Source organism: Marmota monax, unplaced genomic scaffold, assembly GCF_021218885.2.
Source record: "Marmota monax isolate L192 unplaced genomic scaffold, Marmota_monax_Labrador192_F-V1.1 WCK01_AAM20220418_F8-fsc00021, whole genome shotgun sequence".
Lineage (NCBI taxonomy): Eukaryota > Metazoa > Chordata > Mammalia > Rodentia > Sciuridae > Marmota > Marmota monax.
The window spans coordinates 6,853,067-6,867,635 of record NW_026695228.1 but is presented as its reverse complement, the minus strand read 5'-3'; the positions used below and the strand labels follow the sequence as shown (position 1 = coordinate 6,867,635).

The window sequence follows — 14,569 nt, the reverse complement described above, 5'->3', positions numbered from 1 at the left end:
AAAAAGAAAAAGCATACAAAAGAAAATATTAGGAATCAAATGGCTTTGAATTTCTCCATGGCAGCATTACAATCCAACAGACAAGGAATCAAGGCCTTTAAAAACCTAAGGGATGATCATTTGCAACCTAAAAATCTACATTTAGTGAAGATAGAGTAAATTTTCTTTTTTTTTTTAAATATCTTTATTTTTATGTGGTGCTGAGGATTGAACCCAGGGCCTCACGCATGCAAGGCAAGCGCTCTACCACTGAGCTGTAACTGCAGCCCATAAGTGCATTTTCAAATGTACAAAATGTGCTGGATATCATTTGCCCCTCCAGATTCTTCTCTATCCCACTTTGTGCTCTGGAAGGTATTCATACCTGTGTGAATTACCTTACTTGGATTCTCTTGTCCTCTGTCTTCTGATTGGATTTTGTCAAAGTGGGAGAAACTGGCAGAAGACCAGGGGTAGCAAAAGAGAGATCAGTGCTCTATCCCTTTACTAACACATCTCCAAAAATTTACACTGGCATTCAAAGTGTAAAATTTAGTTCTCTCCTGAAATAAGGAATTAAGAAAGAAGACATGGGATTGAGGCAAAGGTAAAACCTAGAGCAATGGTGAAAGGAGACCATAGGATGACAGCTTGGCATACAGAACAACCAATTCATATTAGGGCAGGCCAGAAAGCTCTTAAAGGTAGCCCCAAGAAGATGAAATTGTTAGAAAACCCAATAAGGATTTTGTACAACTTGGACAAGAATTTGACACTAAATTAGAGTTAAGGGTATAAAAATCAAAGTAAAAGAAAACCAAAATGGTTGTTAATTTTAGATGTAAGAAAAAAAATAATTATAGCATAAGAAGAGCTTGCCGGGCGTGGTGGCACACACTTATAATCCCAGCAGCTCAGGAGGCAGAGGCAGGAGGATCACAAGTTCAAAGCCAGCCTCAGCAAATTAGTGAGGCCCCAAACAACTTAGTGAGACCCTGTGTCAAATTAAAAAATTAAAAAAAAAATGGCTGAGGATGTAACTCAGTAGTTAAGTGCCCGTGGGTCCAATCCCCAGTTACTCTGGCCCCCCCAAAAGTAGCTTAATTATACAGAGCATTTATGCAACAAAAATTTCAAGGGAGTGCTGAATCTTCCCTTTTACAGACTTTCTTATAATATGTAAATTTCCTATGTTTGTAATGTAGAGATTTTCATGGAAGGTATTTTTCATAACAGCATCTAGAGTTGTCAGGATATTTATTTTAACATGATTTGACTATGGTCACTTGACAGAGTGGAAAGGTAGAAATTCAAAATCTCAAATAACCAATTAACCTTTGATTTGTGTGACCTGGTAAATTCATTACCTAATTTTTCTATCCATTTCAAAGTATGAGGATGGCAAATCATAAACACCTTGAATGCCTGGCATACAGTAGGCATTCATAAACAAAATTGAGGGGGAGACCAGCTTGGTGGAACACGCTTGTAATTCCTGTGGCTCAGGAGGTTGAGGCAGGAGGGTCATGAGTTCAAGCCAACCTCAGCAACAGTAAGGCACTAAGCAACTCACTGAGACCCTGTCTCTAAATAAAGTATAAAATAGGGCTGGGGATGTGGCTCAGTGGTACAGTGCTTGCCTAGCATGCATGAGGCACTGGGTTCGATCCTCAGCTCCACATAAAATAAAGATATTGTGTACACCTAAAACTAAAAAATAAATATCAAAAAAATCTATATATATTAAAAAAACAACAGTAACCTAAAGACTCAATTTCAGCTGGGAGTCACTATCCAGCTTGCTACTATAGGAAGTGTGGCATTGTGTTCTGGTGCTTTCCCAAATCATAACAAAATAAGGAATTTTAGCTGCAGTTCAGTAGGTACATCAATTCCAGGGGTTGGCCAGATAGTAATGGTTTGAAAAATAAAGGAAAAACTAGTCATTAACAATAATTAACATGCATTCTGCACGTAAAATTTATTCTAGTCACTGTTCTAAGCCATTTTACATGAATCATCCCATTTAATCTTCATAATAACTCTAGGTCCTTTTTAACACCTTTTTACAGATAAAAGAAACAGACTCAGAGAGGCTAAGTGAGTTGTCTAAAGTTACACAGCCAATAAACTGGTGGAACTAGACCTGAACTTTGACTAGCCAGTTTCCAAAGCCTTCCAGACTTCTAATTGCAATGTTAACACATAGCAAATACCGTCTTTAGCTGTGAATTTTCTCACTTGCATAACAGCTTTGTTCAGGTCATACGTTAGCAAGTGAAGTTGTTAGCATCTTCAAATATGAAATGGTATGGAAAGTGTACAAAGGCCAGGTTATTTTAAGCAACTGCTCTTTCAAGAGCTTTAAAACCATTATCTCTTTTGGAAGTGGGGCACAGACATTCCAATACACTTAATCGGTAAAAGTTCTAACAGAAAGGGAGTTATTTGGGGGCTGCTTTAGTTATTCTGTGCCTACTGCATTAAGTGTGGGATAAACGTGTGGTGACTGGATAGATGACTCATATAATGGAGCTTTTCCAATCTCACGCGGACAATCTCGCAAAACATCAGGACCTTTCCAAAACAGTTTTCTATCACTCAGGGGCTTGGAGGCTGGGAGAATCTGCTCCTGATGTGGGTCTGGTTTGAGGAACTCCTCGCTACTTGAGAGGGAAGAAACTCAGGATCCCAGGAATACTCCAAATCCCGGCTGCAGCAACAGCAGGGCGGCCCATTTCTATCTTGGCACAGGTATAGGCTGGGAACTGGGGCTGAGCCTGAATGAACGATGGGCTCTTAATGACTTTGGTGGAATTCCGCGCCGGTTGCGAGATTTATGGACCCGACTGAAGGGTGGAAAGGAGCGCCGCTCATTTGACACACCCAACCCACTTTTCGGCGCGGGATGCGCTTCTGCACTGTGAAATCAGCGGAATACAGACTACGGCGGATACCGGTCCGGCCCAACACGCACGCGCAGCCCCTTGGTAACCGCCAGCCCGCGGCGCACGCGCAGTCCATCCTAACTCTAGGTCAGTCGCTGCCCGGCCCGAGCCCCGCCCCCGCAGGCCCCGCCCCGCTCCCGTGAGCTGAACATCCCATATCCGGGTTCCCGCCGCTGCCGCCCCGCTCATTCAGCCTGACCGGGAGTGGTGTGGTTCCCGACCAAAATGGCGACCGTGGGGCGAGTCGGCTCGTTCGGTTCCTCTCCACCCGGATTAGCCTCGGCTTATACCGGCGGCCCCTTGGCCAACGAGCTCGCGTCGGGCAACGGCGGCGCTGCAGCCGGCGACGACGAGGACGGGCAGAATCTTTGGTAACGATCCCACCCCTCCCTGGGTCCCCGCTGGCTTTCCCGGCCTGGAGGACGCCTTGGGGTCCCGTGCCCGCCGGAGCTCGGCGCCGGGCCCAGCCACTGAGCTCTCGGATGAGCGCGCCCGGGCGCGCCGAGGCCCGGCCGTCCCTCCCGTGGTGCGGCTCCGGCCCCTCGTCCCTGGCCTCAGCCTGCGCCTTGCTTCCCGTTAGGTCCTGCATCCTCAGCGAGGTCTCCACCCGCTCGCGCTCCAAGCTCCCGACTGGGAAGAACGTGCTGCTGCTAGGTAAGTGTCCCCTGTCTCGTCGCACCCCTCAGGGTCCACCCCGTCCCGGCCAGGGTCCCGGTGCGCGGACCCACTGGCTCACTGTCTTTGTGAGGACAGCTCAGATCGACCGCGCCCCGCCTCCCGACCTGTCGCTGACGGCTGGGAAGTAGGGGAACCCGGTCCTCAGCCCAGGACCCGCGGGGACCCGCCCTCCCTCAAGTCCCTCCCTCCTCCTCCCTGGGATGTGAGGGTGGCCCTGTCAGCCTCCCCGGGGAGGAAGAGAATGGATCGCCCATCTGAGGGATTCTAGTGGCCTGGGGTTTACCTAGTATACAGAGACAGTTTTTCTTTCTTAACAAAAATAAGTAACAGGAAGCTGTCCGTGAGAGCTCCAGTGCAAATGACATGCCATTAATATTTAATAGGTGATTCTTTGTATAATTGACAGAGAAGCTAGAACTAAGACTGGTAGTCGTGATAAATGATCTTATTTGATTCAGCGTTCTCGGGTACAGTGTGCTTGTGTTGCAGTTGCTTTTTTAACCGTCACTTAATAATGCTGAAATAAGCGAAGGGCAGTAGAACACCTTTCCAGTTCATTCCCTTCCGCTAAACGGATATACTAAGGAGAAATGACCTAATGTCTCAATTTTCTTGATTGTTCTGTATCTCGTTGGCTCTCTGAAGTTACGTATTTTCATCCTTACTGAATGGGGGTGGAGGTAGAGGACTGAGGGAGAACCATTCTCAGTTTCACATTTTTGCAGGTTCAGCTCCTGCATCCTTTACAGGAGAGATTTCTTCTATATTTTAAAAATAAAAGATATTGAAGTTTGGTTTATAAGATGATGGTTAAATTTTAAAACTTTGGTATTGGTGTTTCAATACTTTTTGTCATGTAAATCTAAAAACAGGAAAGGAAACAAAGAAATGCTATTTGACAGGGTCCACAGTTTAATGAATTGTTAGATAGGAAAAGAACGATTTATTTTTCATGAATACCACAATGTAGAATACATACAAGTTGAAAAATTATCTTTTTACCTGTGTTTTTAATGTGATTGAAAGCACATAGGTTACATTGGCATGGATTGAATAAAGGCCTTATTATATACAAGTCCTTTGATTTTAAGCAGGTTGCTTGTCTATAAACCTCAGTTTATTCATCTTTAAAATGGATGTTGTAGAAATAATAATGTCTGTCTCCTGGGATTGTGGGGAGGATTAAATGAGATAATGTTTGTAAAGTGAAGATAGCACAATGCCAATGTAATGGACTTATTTTTTTTTAATTTTTTTATTGTTGGTTGTTCAAAACATTACATAGTTCTTGATATATCATATTTCACACTTTGATTCAAGTGGGTTATGAACTCCCATTTTTACCCCATATGTAATGGACTTATTTTAACTGAATTAGAAAACATTTGTTTGAACTCTTCAAAAACTTAATTGGTGCCTACATGAAGTGATACTGACAGGGCAGAGATAGGATCAAAAGTTTAAAAAATGAGAAAATATTTTAAGTTTACTAATTTAAACAAATTACTAATTACTAAAAGATTTTAGACCAGATGACCTCATTGAAATTTATTTTAATTGCTTTAGGTTAAATAAGACTTCTTTTCAAATACTGCTATTGTAAAGATAAGATTCCAGAATTTTGTTTTCATTTTATAAATTCCCTCTAGTTATTCTTGTATGTTAGATATTACAGGGTGGCTGGGATGGTTCTATTTTTGGTGAAACAAAAGTAGCAGTTTTCTTGGTGCCCTTAATTTGCACTGAGGTTTTATTCTTTTTTCTTTCTTCCCCTAAGACCCTTTTGACACTGAATCAATACATAAGACCTAGTGTACTTAAAGGTCCTAGACTCCTCCACTCCTCCATACTTAGAACAGATTCAATTTCCTTTTTATGAACTGAATAGTTCAGAAAGCCCCATCTGGTATCAAGTTATATGAGCTGGAAATTTAATATTTTTCTTCTAGTACCATTGGGATTTTCATAAAGTCCTTTTAGCTTTGAAAGACACTAGTAACTGTTTACACAAATAGCATTAGTTTTCTAGAGTACCTCTCAAGATTTCTTAGAGAAATTTTACAATCTCTTTATGGCAGTGTTCAGGGTGTTGTAATAGAGAAAAGAAATATGCAAGTAGAGATTGAGGTTTTTCTTTGTAATGAGTTTGAGGGTGTTAAGGAGATGCTTGGACCTAATATGTCTTTCACGAATGATCATACTCTGGAGTCCCATATATAAAAAATCCAACCTGAGACCATAATAAGACTTTACATTTCCAGAAGTAGCCCAGTGTAGGAAAGATGATATAGGCCTATGTAACACCCCTTGCACACAGACACATACACACACACATAGAAGTTGCAGTTATCTTAGATTGCTAAATGACCTCCCTTCCCAAGGGGAGAATGGAGTCAAGACTAGGAATATGTGTATGTACGTTAGCTATTCTGAAAACATTTTCATACGAATCTCTATTTACCCTCTTACCCCTCCCCAATCTGGGAGGTGAATGTAATCACCAGTTTATAGATGAGATAATAAATTAATACCTTGTAAGAGGGTTCTCCAAGGTCATACTGCTGTAAAATTCATGTGTTTTGTGACTCTAGTATGACTTTCCAGCTTGATAGAAGTCTGCAGGGAGAGTGCCAGGTACAAAACTCTTCTTACTGTATTGCTATCCTCGACCAAAAGTGCTGGTAATTATTGTCATGGAAAAGCCAAATATTTATTAGATCTTTTTTTTTTTTTTTTTTTTTAGTTGTAGATGAACACGATACCTTTTTTAAAATTTATTTACAACCCCAGCTGCTGGACCAAATATTTATGTAACTTACTGAAGAAAATAACTATGGCCATGACTCTTGTGTTTAAAGTGTCATTCAATCTACCTAGGCCTGATTCCTGCCAAAATCCAGGAAGACTAACATTTATGTTTAATCTCTTTTCTTTCATACTGGATATTGAATCCAGGGGTGTTTCACTACTGAGCTATATCCCCAGCAGCCATTTTGAGACAGGGTCTCGCTAAATTGCTCAGGCTGGCCTGGAATGTGGTATCCTCCTGCCTCAGTCTCCCTAGTAACTTTACAGGCATGTACCACCAGGCCTGGCTTATTTTTTTTTTATTATTATTTTATTTTTTTGCAGTGCTGGGGATTGAACCCAGGGCCTGTTGAATGTAGGCAAGTGATCTACCACTGAGCTACATCCCCAGCCCCTAAAGTGTGTTTCAATATTAAAGGTAGGACTTCTTGTGCATGTGTTTTAAATAGATTTAACTTATTATAAATTGCCATTTAAGAACTATTTTTCCTCTTTGTTTTACATTTAATCAATTTTACTATAATTAATTATATTTTTCTAGCTACCTTTAAGGGCATTTTCTCTATATCTTGATTACTTTCCCATGTTTTAGTAAGAAAACTCCCAGAGGAAAATAGCAGTATACCTAACATGGAACACTTAAATGTACTAGTCATATAAGGATTGTTTACATACTCTATCACCATGAAGATCAGGAAACAGACACAAATCCGTTAAGTAACTTGATAGAAGGTAACAAAGAAAGGCAAAAGTCAGGATTTGAAATTGTACATTATGGATCCAGAGCCAGTACTCCTAATTTGGTAAATTGAGATTTGTTTGAAAATGCTAATCTGTATGCTAACCTATCTCCCTAAAGGAAAAGAGCTTTCTTTGTGGGAAAAGCAAGAGGGTATTTAGTAGTAAAGGAATTTTATCTGCTATTCCTCAGTGTGTCTGTTTCAGCACAAAAGTGTCTCATTGATTTAGATTAATTGAAACCATTGTCAACCAAGATATATATGTAATCATGGTTCCCAACATTTTAGTAAGAAAAGTCCCTAAGGAAAATAATAGTAATACCTAACATGGGGCACTTAAATGTACTAGTCCTGTAAGGATTGTTTACATACTCTCTATCACCATGAAGATCAGGAAACAGACACAAATCTATTAAGTAACTTGCTAGAAGGTAACATAGAAAGGCAAAAATCGGGATTTGAAATTGTACATTCTGGATCCATATCCATATCTATCTATAATGCCTGGCTTTATAGATAGGAGATCTGTATCACTTTTTTTTTAAATTTATCTATTGGGTTTTTTTTTTAAATTAGTTGTTTGTATCACTTTTTTGATTTGCAGGTAGTGTGAATTACCAAGAGCTACCTGGCCCTTTGGCAAGTCATTTAAGCCTCATTTTTCTCATCTGCAAATTTTAAACTCTTAGGATTTAGGGATCTCCAAAGCCTTAGACTGATCTGATATTTTTTTTTTCTTAATTCTAAGTCTTGTGTTTATTTTTAAAGAAGTATTCTAAAGCATATTACAGTTGGGTTTAAATCAGTAAAAGTATTCCTTTGCAGATTGGACTGTTTAATTTTATTCAGAGAAGTTTAGAGTCTCTATATTGTTTCTTGAAGGCATTAGTCCAGGGTGCTGTGCAGCCAAAAAAAAAATCTCAAAATGTTGCGTATCATCAAGGATTATATTTGAAAGTCTTTTTTTTTTTTTTAAACATAAATCAGGAAGAAAACTAGCCTATATTATGCTTGAATTACTGCAAGTAGGAAATCTCAGGGTATACACAGTGGAACTAGAGAGCTGTTCAGAAGTAACGAAGTAACTTGTAACTATGGAGGGAGTGCAAGGCTTAATATGTGAGGGCTGATTTTAAAAGTAATAAAGAATGTTTAGTCTGAAACTATTAATCTTGTGCAGAGATAGAATTAAAGATCACCAAAATTCCATGACTTGTGGGAAAAATGTATTTTTATTAGTTGAAGTACGTTAATGGTATTTTCTGGCATGATTGGTTATGGGAATATAATGGAAGGAATAGAATTTCTCATATAATATTGAATTGGTGATTTTCAAAGAATTAACATAAAATTTCTATGTGTTTATCATGTGTTACTGCCACTAAAATAGCAAACATAAAGTGAGAGTCAGGTGACATATTTTAGTGGTTAGTGTCAGCAAACTTTTCTGTACAGGGCCAGATAATAGTGTAGGCTCTTAAAGTCATATGGTGTCTGTTGCAACTGTTCAATTCTGTTCTGGTAGTTTCCAAACAGCCACAGACATTATATAAATGAAATGAGCATTCATTTCAGTGTTTCAATAAAACTTTAACTACAGAAACAAGCAGCAGATTAGTTTGGGCCTGAAGTCTGTGAATCTTTGCTTTAGGTTATTGTGGTCATCAATTTTATCAATAAGCAAAGATGCCACTTAATAGAGGTTCCTGGTTAGTAGGATATGGTAGTTGGTACATATTAGGTGCTCAGTGAATATGTACTGGATGAATGATGAAAAGGTTTTACTTAAAGAATCATTGTTATTCTAGGTGGAGATACAGTTGAATATAGATTTAAGAACTGAGGGGAGTTCATAAAATATTTCCCACAGTGCTGTTGTCGAAAACAGAAAAAAGAGGGGCTGTCTGGGGCTGTAGCTCAGTGGCAGAGCACTTGCCTAGCATGTTTGAGGCAGTGGGTTTGATCCTTAGACCACATTAGAAAAATAAACAAATAACATAAAGGCATGATGTCCATCTACAACTACAAAAAAAAATTTTTTTTTTAAACCCAGAAACTGGCCAGGTGCAGTGGTGCACACTTATATTCCCAGCAGCTTGGGACACTGAGCCAGGAGGACCGTGAGTTCAAAGCTAGCCTCAGAAACTTGACAAGGCCCTAAGCAACTCAGTGAGACCCTGTCTCAAGATAAATACAAAAAAGGGCTAGGGATGTAGTTCAGTGATTAAGCACCCTGGGTTCAATTCCTGGTACCAAACAAAACAAAACAAAAACAGAAAATAGCTGGAAGAATCACACATGAAGATTGCTAGAATGGTTATTCAGCTGATGTGAAGTCCATATGAGAGAGAATGTCAGCAAAAGCACTTTGAATATGCAAAAACAGAAAAGAAGCTTGAATTAGGAAACAATTCCAAAATTTAATATGGGATCCCGTCACTAATGAGGGAATAAAAATGGGCTAATCTATTTACTTTATTTGTAATATCTGGGCAGTGACTGTTAAACCTCACAGATTATCTCTATATTCATTTGTTCACCAAACATTTATTAGAATTATGCTGTACAGAAAACATTTTCCTGGGCCATCTGTGGAAAACAGGGCTGACTTGGTCCCTGCCCTCCAGAACCTATAAACTGGGGAAAAAAATTCAAAGTAGTAAAAACCAAATATGTCACTATGAATGGAAAAGGTGATATATATCTGAGTAAAATTTTGTTAAGCAGGGTGGGAAGGAAAATACTGGATTGAGGAAACATGTGAAAAGGACCCAATGCATGCTGCAAAAGGCGGAGGCAGTTCAGGCATGGTAGAAGGACCCAGAGGCCCAGGATATGGAGTTCAGCCCTTCCTGTCTTTGGAAGCTGTGAGATTATTTCATACTTCCTTGGATTAAAGAAACCAAAAGATATTAAATGTAACACACCTCAAAGTTGGAAGTCATTACTGAAATTATAAACATAATGCATGTTTCTTATCAGAGAAAGAGAAAAATAGAAGATAAAAAATGAAAATAATGCATGATTCTACCACCTGGAGACAATCAGTATTTTTTCTATGTGTATATTTGTTTTCTTAAAAATAGATTTATACTTTATATATCATTTTCTAACAAGATTTTTTTTCACCTCATGTACTATGGTTCGCTTCATGAAATGTGGTTGTTTTTGTTTTAACTTTAAAAATTATACATGCTCAAAAAAGACAGCTTGAAAAACATCAGTAATAACAACAACAACAATACACATAAACACAGCTCCCAGTTACAAAGTTGTTCTCCCATCCCTGAGGATAATCACTATTTCTTCTGGTGCAAGTCTTCCCCAAGCTGTACTCAGTGAACAAGTGGAATAGGATCCTTTCATCCCTGTTCACTATTTTCACAGCCCCTGTCACACTTTGCAAGGCTTTCAAAAAAGTCAGGTATACTCAGAATGTTGTAAGTGGGCACAGTCTCTCACAACACTTACCTTTCCCTGCTAGAATTTTGACCTTGGAATCCCCCTCCTGCTATGTACACCCTTGGGCAATCCTGCCCACAGAGTGCTGCCCACAGGGTTGGGCTGTTACTAATAGGGGATGGTATGGGCTATGAGAGATTCTGGTTTCTTCCTTGGGTGCTCGCTCTACCCTGAATCAGCACTTGGAGAAGGCCAGCTGCCATGAATGGGGACATGCAGTCTGTGGAGAAGCCCATTGGTGTGGAATGGAGTCTCTGCTGAGGCCTCCTGCCCACATCCATAGGATAGCTTGGAAGTCCAGAAACATGATTTTATTTTCATGTTAATAAATATGGATTTATCCCTTTTGTTGACTGAGTAGTATGTATGGCTGTACTGTAATTATAACTGGTTGATAGATCATTATTGTTAGACCTTATTTTCCACTTTTCCCAGTATTATCTTGGGGATCAGTTGCTAGAAGCAGAATTGTTAGGTCAAAAGTACATATCTTTTAAATCTTTATATATATTGCCAAACAGTCTTCTAGGAAAGCTATACCGTTTTACGTTTCCACCATCAGTATATGGGTATATGGGTATTTGTTCAGGATAATTGCCAACACTATTATTTTAATCTTTGCTTGTGTATACCATATTTATTGATAAAAACCATTGCTTTAGTAGGATTTTGTCTTCTGGAGCAGAAGAACTATTAATAATCATTGAGTATTTATTGGCCTTAGTAAATGTTTATTGAATTAAATTAAATGATTTTTTAAAGATTTTTTTTAAAAGATGGACACAATATCTTTATTTATTTTATATGTGGTGCTGAGGATCAAACCCAGTACCTCACAAGTGCAAGGCAAGCGCTCTACCGCTGAGCTATAACCCGAGCCCCAAACTAAATAATTTTAATTCATATGTAGCAGGAGTAAGGTAAATGATTAAGAATAAATTATATTTTTAATGTAACATGGATTGCTGAGTAATGAAATCAAAGGTAGGGCTTGGCCACTTAAGGATAGGAGCCATCAGGTATTGTGCCTGTTACTTGTGTTGGGTGTTCTGCTAGGTAATTTATTATATAATATGTTTACTGTTTTACCAAAGAGGGTTTTAAGCCCCGGCTTAGCTAGGTTTCAAAATCAGGTTGTCTTTCTATTATATAGCTCACTCCTTGGTATTTTGTAGAGGTGTAGTCTTGAATAGACATGCATAAAAGTTAACTTGTAATCACCAAGTCCTGCAGGTGGGGAGTAGACTCCCTGCTTTTATTCACTGAGGTGAGGGAAAAGATGCCCTCTGTGAAATGGGGAGCAGACTAAAAGCTCCCACCCATCTGGGTCCTCCAAATAACCTAGAGAAGGCCATATCAGAAGAGCTGAACCCAAAGTAGTTCAGTGAGGTCCCTCGTAGTTCTTGTCACCAGAGTTTTCAGATGATTTATTTTATTTCACACAAAGCCAAATTTTTTAAAAAATAACAATTTTCCAATGTTACTTTCTCTTACATATGACAAATCAGATATATGATAGGTTGAAATTCCTTCTCTACTGATTATCATGATGCTGTGGGCCATAATGTGTCTTCTAACAGCAGTGTGGAAATGTGAATCAAATCTCTACAGAGATAGCCGGTGTCTGGCACATGAGCGGGAACAACTCAGAAAGATTACAGTGCTTCAGTCTACACCAGGGAAGGAAACTCAGAAAGAAGAGGCAGTGTACTGCTTAATTTCACCCATTGTCATCCCTTTTTATCCTTCAGCTAGTACTGCTTTACCTTTTAGGATTATTGGAAGGATTATATGCGGTGTTGGTAAATCACTTCAAACAGTGGCATCCTTTGGGAAGTATTCAGGTTAGCAGTTGTCAATGGGTTATGTGTTCTTAAGTGTTTTGCATGACTACTCATTTTCACATGACTCATATTTTCATGTTATCTTTTTAATGCACTGCTGGTATCTTACAAAGAAGTTATATTTCTAGTGTCTCTCTGATCAAGAAGCAATGAATGAGTGAGTGACTTGAAAGACTATGACTGGAGGACTGAAACTTTGAAGTCAGCCTGGCAACTTAGACTTTGTCTGAAAATAAAATAAAAAGGGATGGGGTGTGGCTTAGTGATAGAGTGCCCTGGCTTAATCCCCAGTACTGCAAAAAAAAAAAAAAAAAAATAGTAATGGATGACAGTAATAATGTTTAATCTATTACCTGTTAGAGATCTGTCAGGGAAGTAAAACAGTGTCATAAACATGGCTTTAAATCTCTATGGTTTGGGCAACTTTGTGTGAATTTTGAGATTTGTAATCAATTTTGTTTTCAAATTTGAGCTGAAGTGAGAACTGATGGCCATGTATGCTTTGTGGTAAAACAAAACTTAAGTGCTTGGATCTTATACTTGACTTACAGAGAATAACTTATTTTTATGGGAGATAGACAAATAATTTGTAATGCAGGCTTATTTGCTGTGGAGAATTTCATTTTAGTCTGATCAATAAATCTGTCCTCCTTTGGTCCATCCATGGTCCCGTGGGGTTTGGACCATGGTCTGTGTTTGAGTGGTCAGCAAGCTAAGGATGGCTTTTTGTTTTTCCAATTTTTAAAGCAGCATGGGAGGAAAATATATGACAGAGACCTTAAGTGGCCTGTTAAAATATTTAGTGTCTAGTCCTTTACACAAAAAGCTTCAGCATGTGGACACGAAAATAGCTCTATTATAATAATATTAATCTAGTGAATTGTTTTGGTTTGTTTTTAAAATACCTTTAACATAGGCTCTTCAAGGGAAAGAAAGGAAGAAGTGCTGGGGAATAATATTGGCCAAATTATATTGTGTGCTTGTATGAATATGTAACAACAAATCCCACCATCATGTATAACTATAATGCACCAATAAAAAATAAAATATGCCCTCCAGCAGAAAATCTAGTATACAAAATGAAAATTTAGGTAAAATGTTCGGTACTTTATAGGAGGGCTTTCATATGGGCTGTTTAAACAGAAACTCTCTGCTTATATAAGTGTATATATAGATCAGTATTTGGCTGGCAGACTTAAAGCTGGTGTGTCTGTTTCACTGCCTGCTGCTGGCCAAGGACCTGAAGATAGGTTAATTTTTCAGCATTGTCTGAAGTTACACAGGCCCCATTGCTGTACTTGCCACTTTAAAAGTATATTATTTGGGGGCTGGGGTTGTGGCTCAGTGGCAGAGTACTCACCTACCATGTGTGAGGCACTGGGTTTGATCCTCAGCACCACATAAATGAATGAATGAATGAATGAATGAATGTGTTGTATCCATCAAAAACTAAAAAAAAAATTTTTTTAAAGAGTACTACTTATGAAGAAAAAAATACATATGCAGTTATTTCTACTTTGTTTATTTTATTCCTCAAACTAATAGTCTATAAAATATTCTCCAAAAATATATTGTAATTTAGAGACTTATGTTTCTTGAATAGTTTGCCCTTAAAAATAATTTTTAATAACCCAATCAGTAAATAGGCAAAGGAACAGAACAGACACTTCCACAGAAGAAATACGAATGGTCAAAATATATATGAAAAATGTTCAGCATCACTAGAAATTAGAGACATGCAAACTAAAAGTGTACTGAGATTTCATCTCACTCCAGTCAGAATGGCAATTATCAAGAATACAAGTAACAATAAATGTTGGTGAGGATGTGGGGAGAAAAGTACCCTCATACATTGTCAGTGGGACTGCAAATCGGTGCAGCCACCATGGAAAGCAGTATGTAGATTCCTTAGAAAACTTGAAATGGAACCACCATTTGACCCAGCTATCCTATTCCTTGGTCTATACCCACAGGACTTAAAATCAGTATACTACAGTGATGCAGTCACATCCATGTTTGTCCTTCAATGGATGAATGGATAAAGAAAATGTGGTATATATATATACACACAGTAGAATATTACTCAGCCATAAAGAAGAATTAAATTATG

At 38.6% G+C, this 14,569-nt stretch overlaps 1 protein-coding gene across 1 annotated transcript in view; it reads left to right on the top strand.

Annotated features, from left to right (window-relative positions):
* The first annotated feature begins 3,081 nt into the window (after positions 1-3,081).
* Positions 3,082-14,569, top strand: part of Dync1li1 (dynein cytoplasmic 1 light intermediate chain 1) — a 33,919-nt gene continuing 22,431 nt past the window's right edge. The window contains exons 1-2 of the mRNA XM_046437197.2: positions 3,082-3,298; positions 3,508-3,581. Of these exons, the coding sequence (XP_046293153.1) occupies positions 3,153-3,298; positions 3,508-3,581 (220 nt within the window). The 5' untranslated portion in view covers positions 3,082-3,152. The remainder of the gene's footprint in view (positions 3,299-3,507; positions 3,582-14,569) is intronic.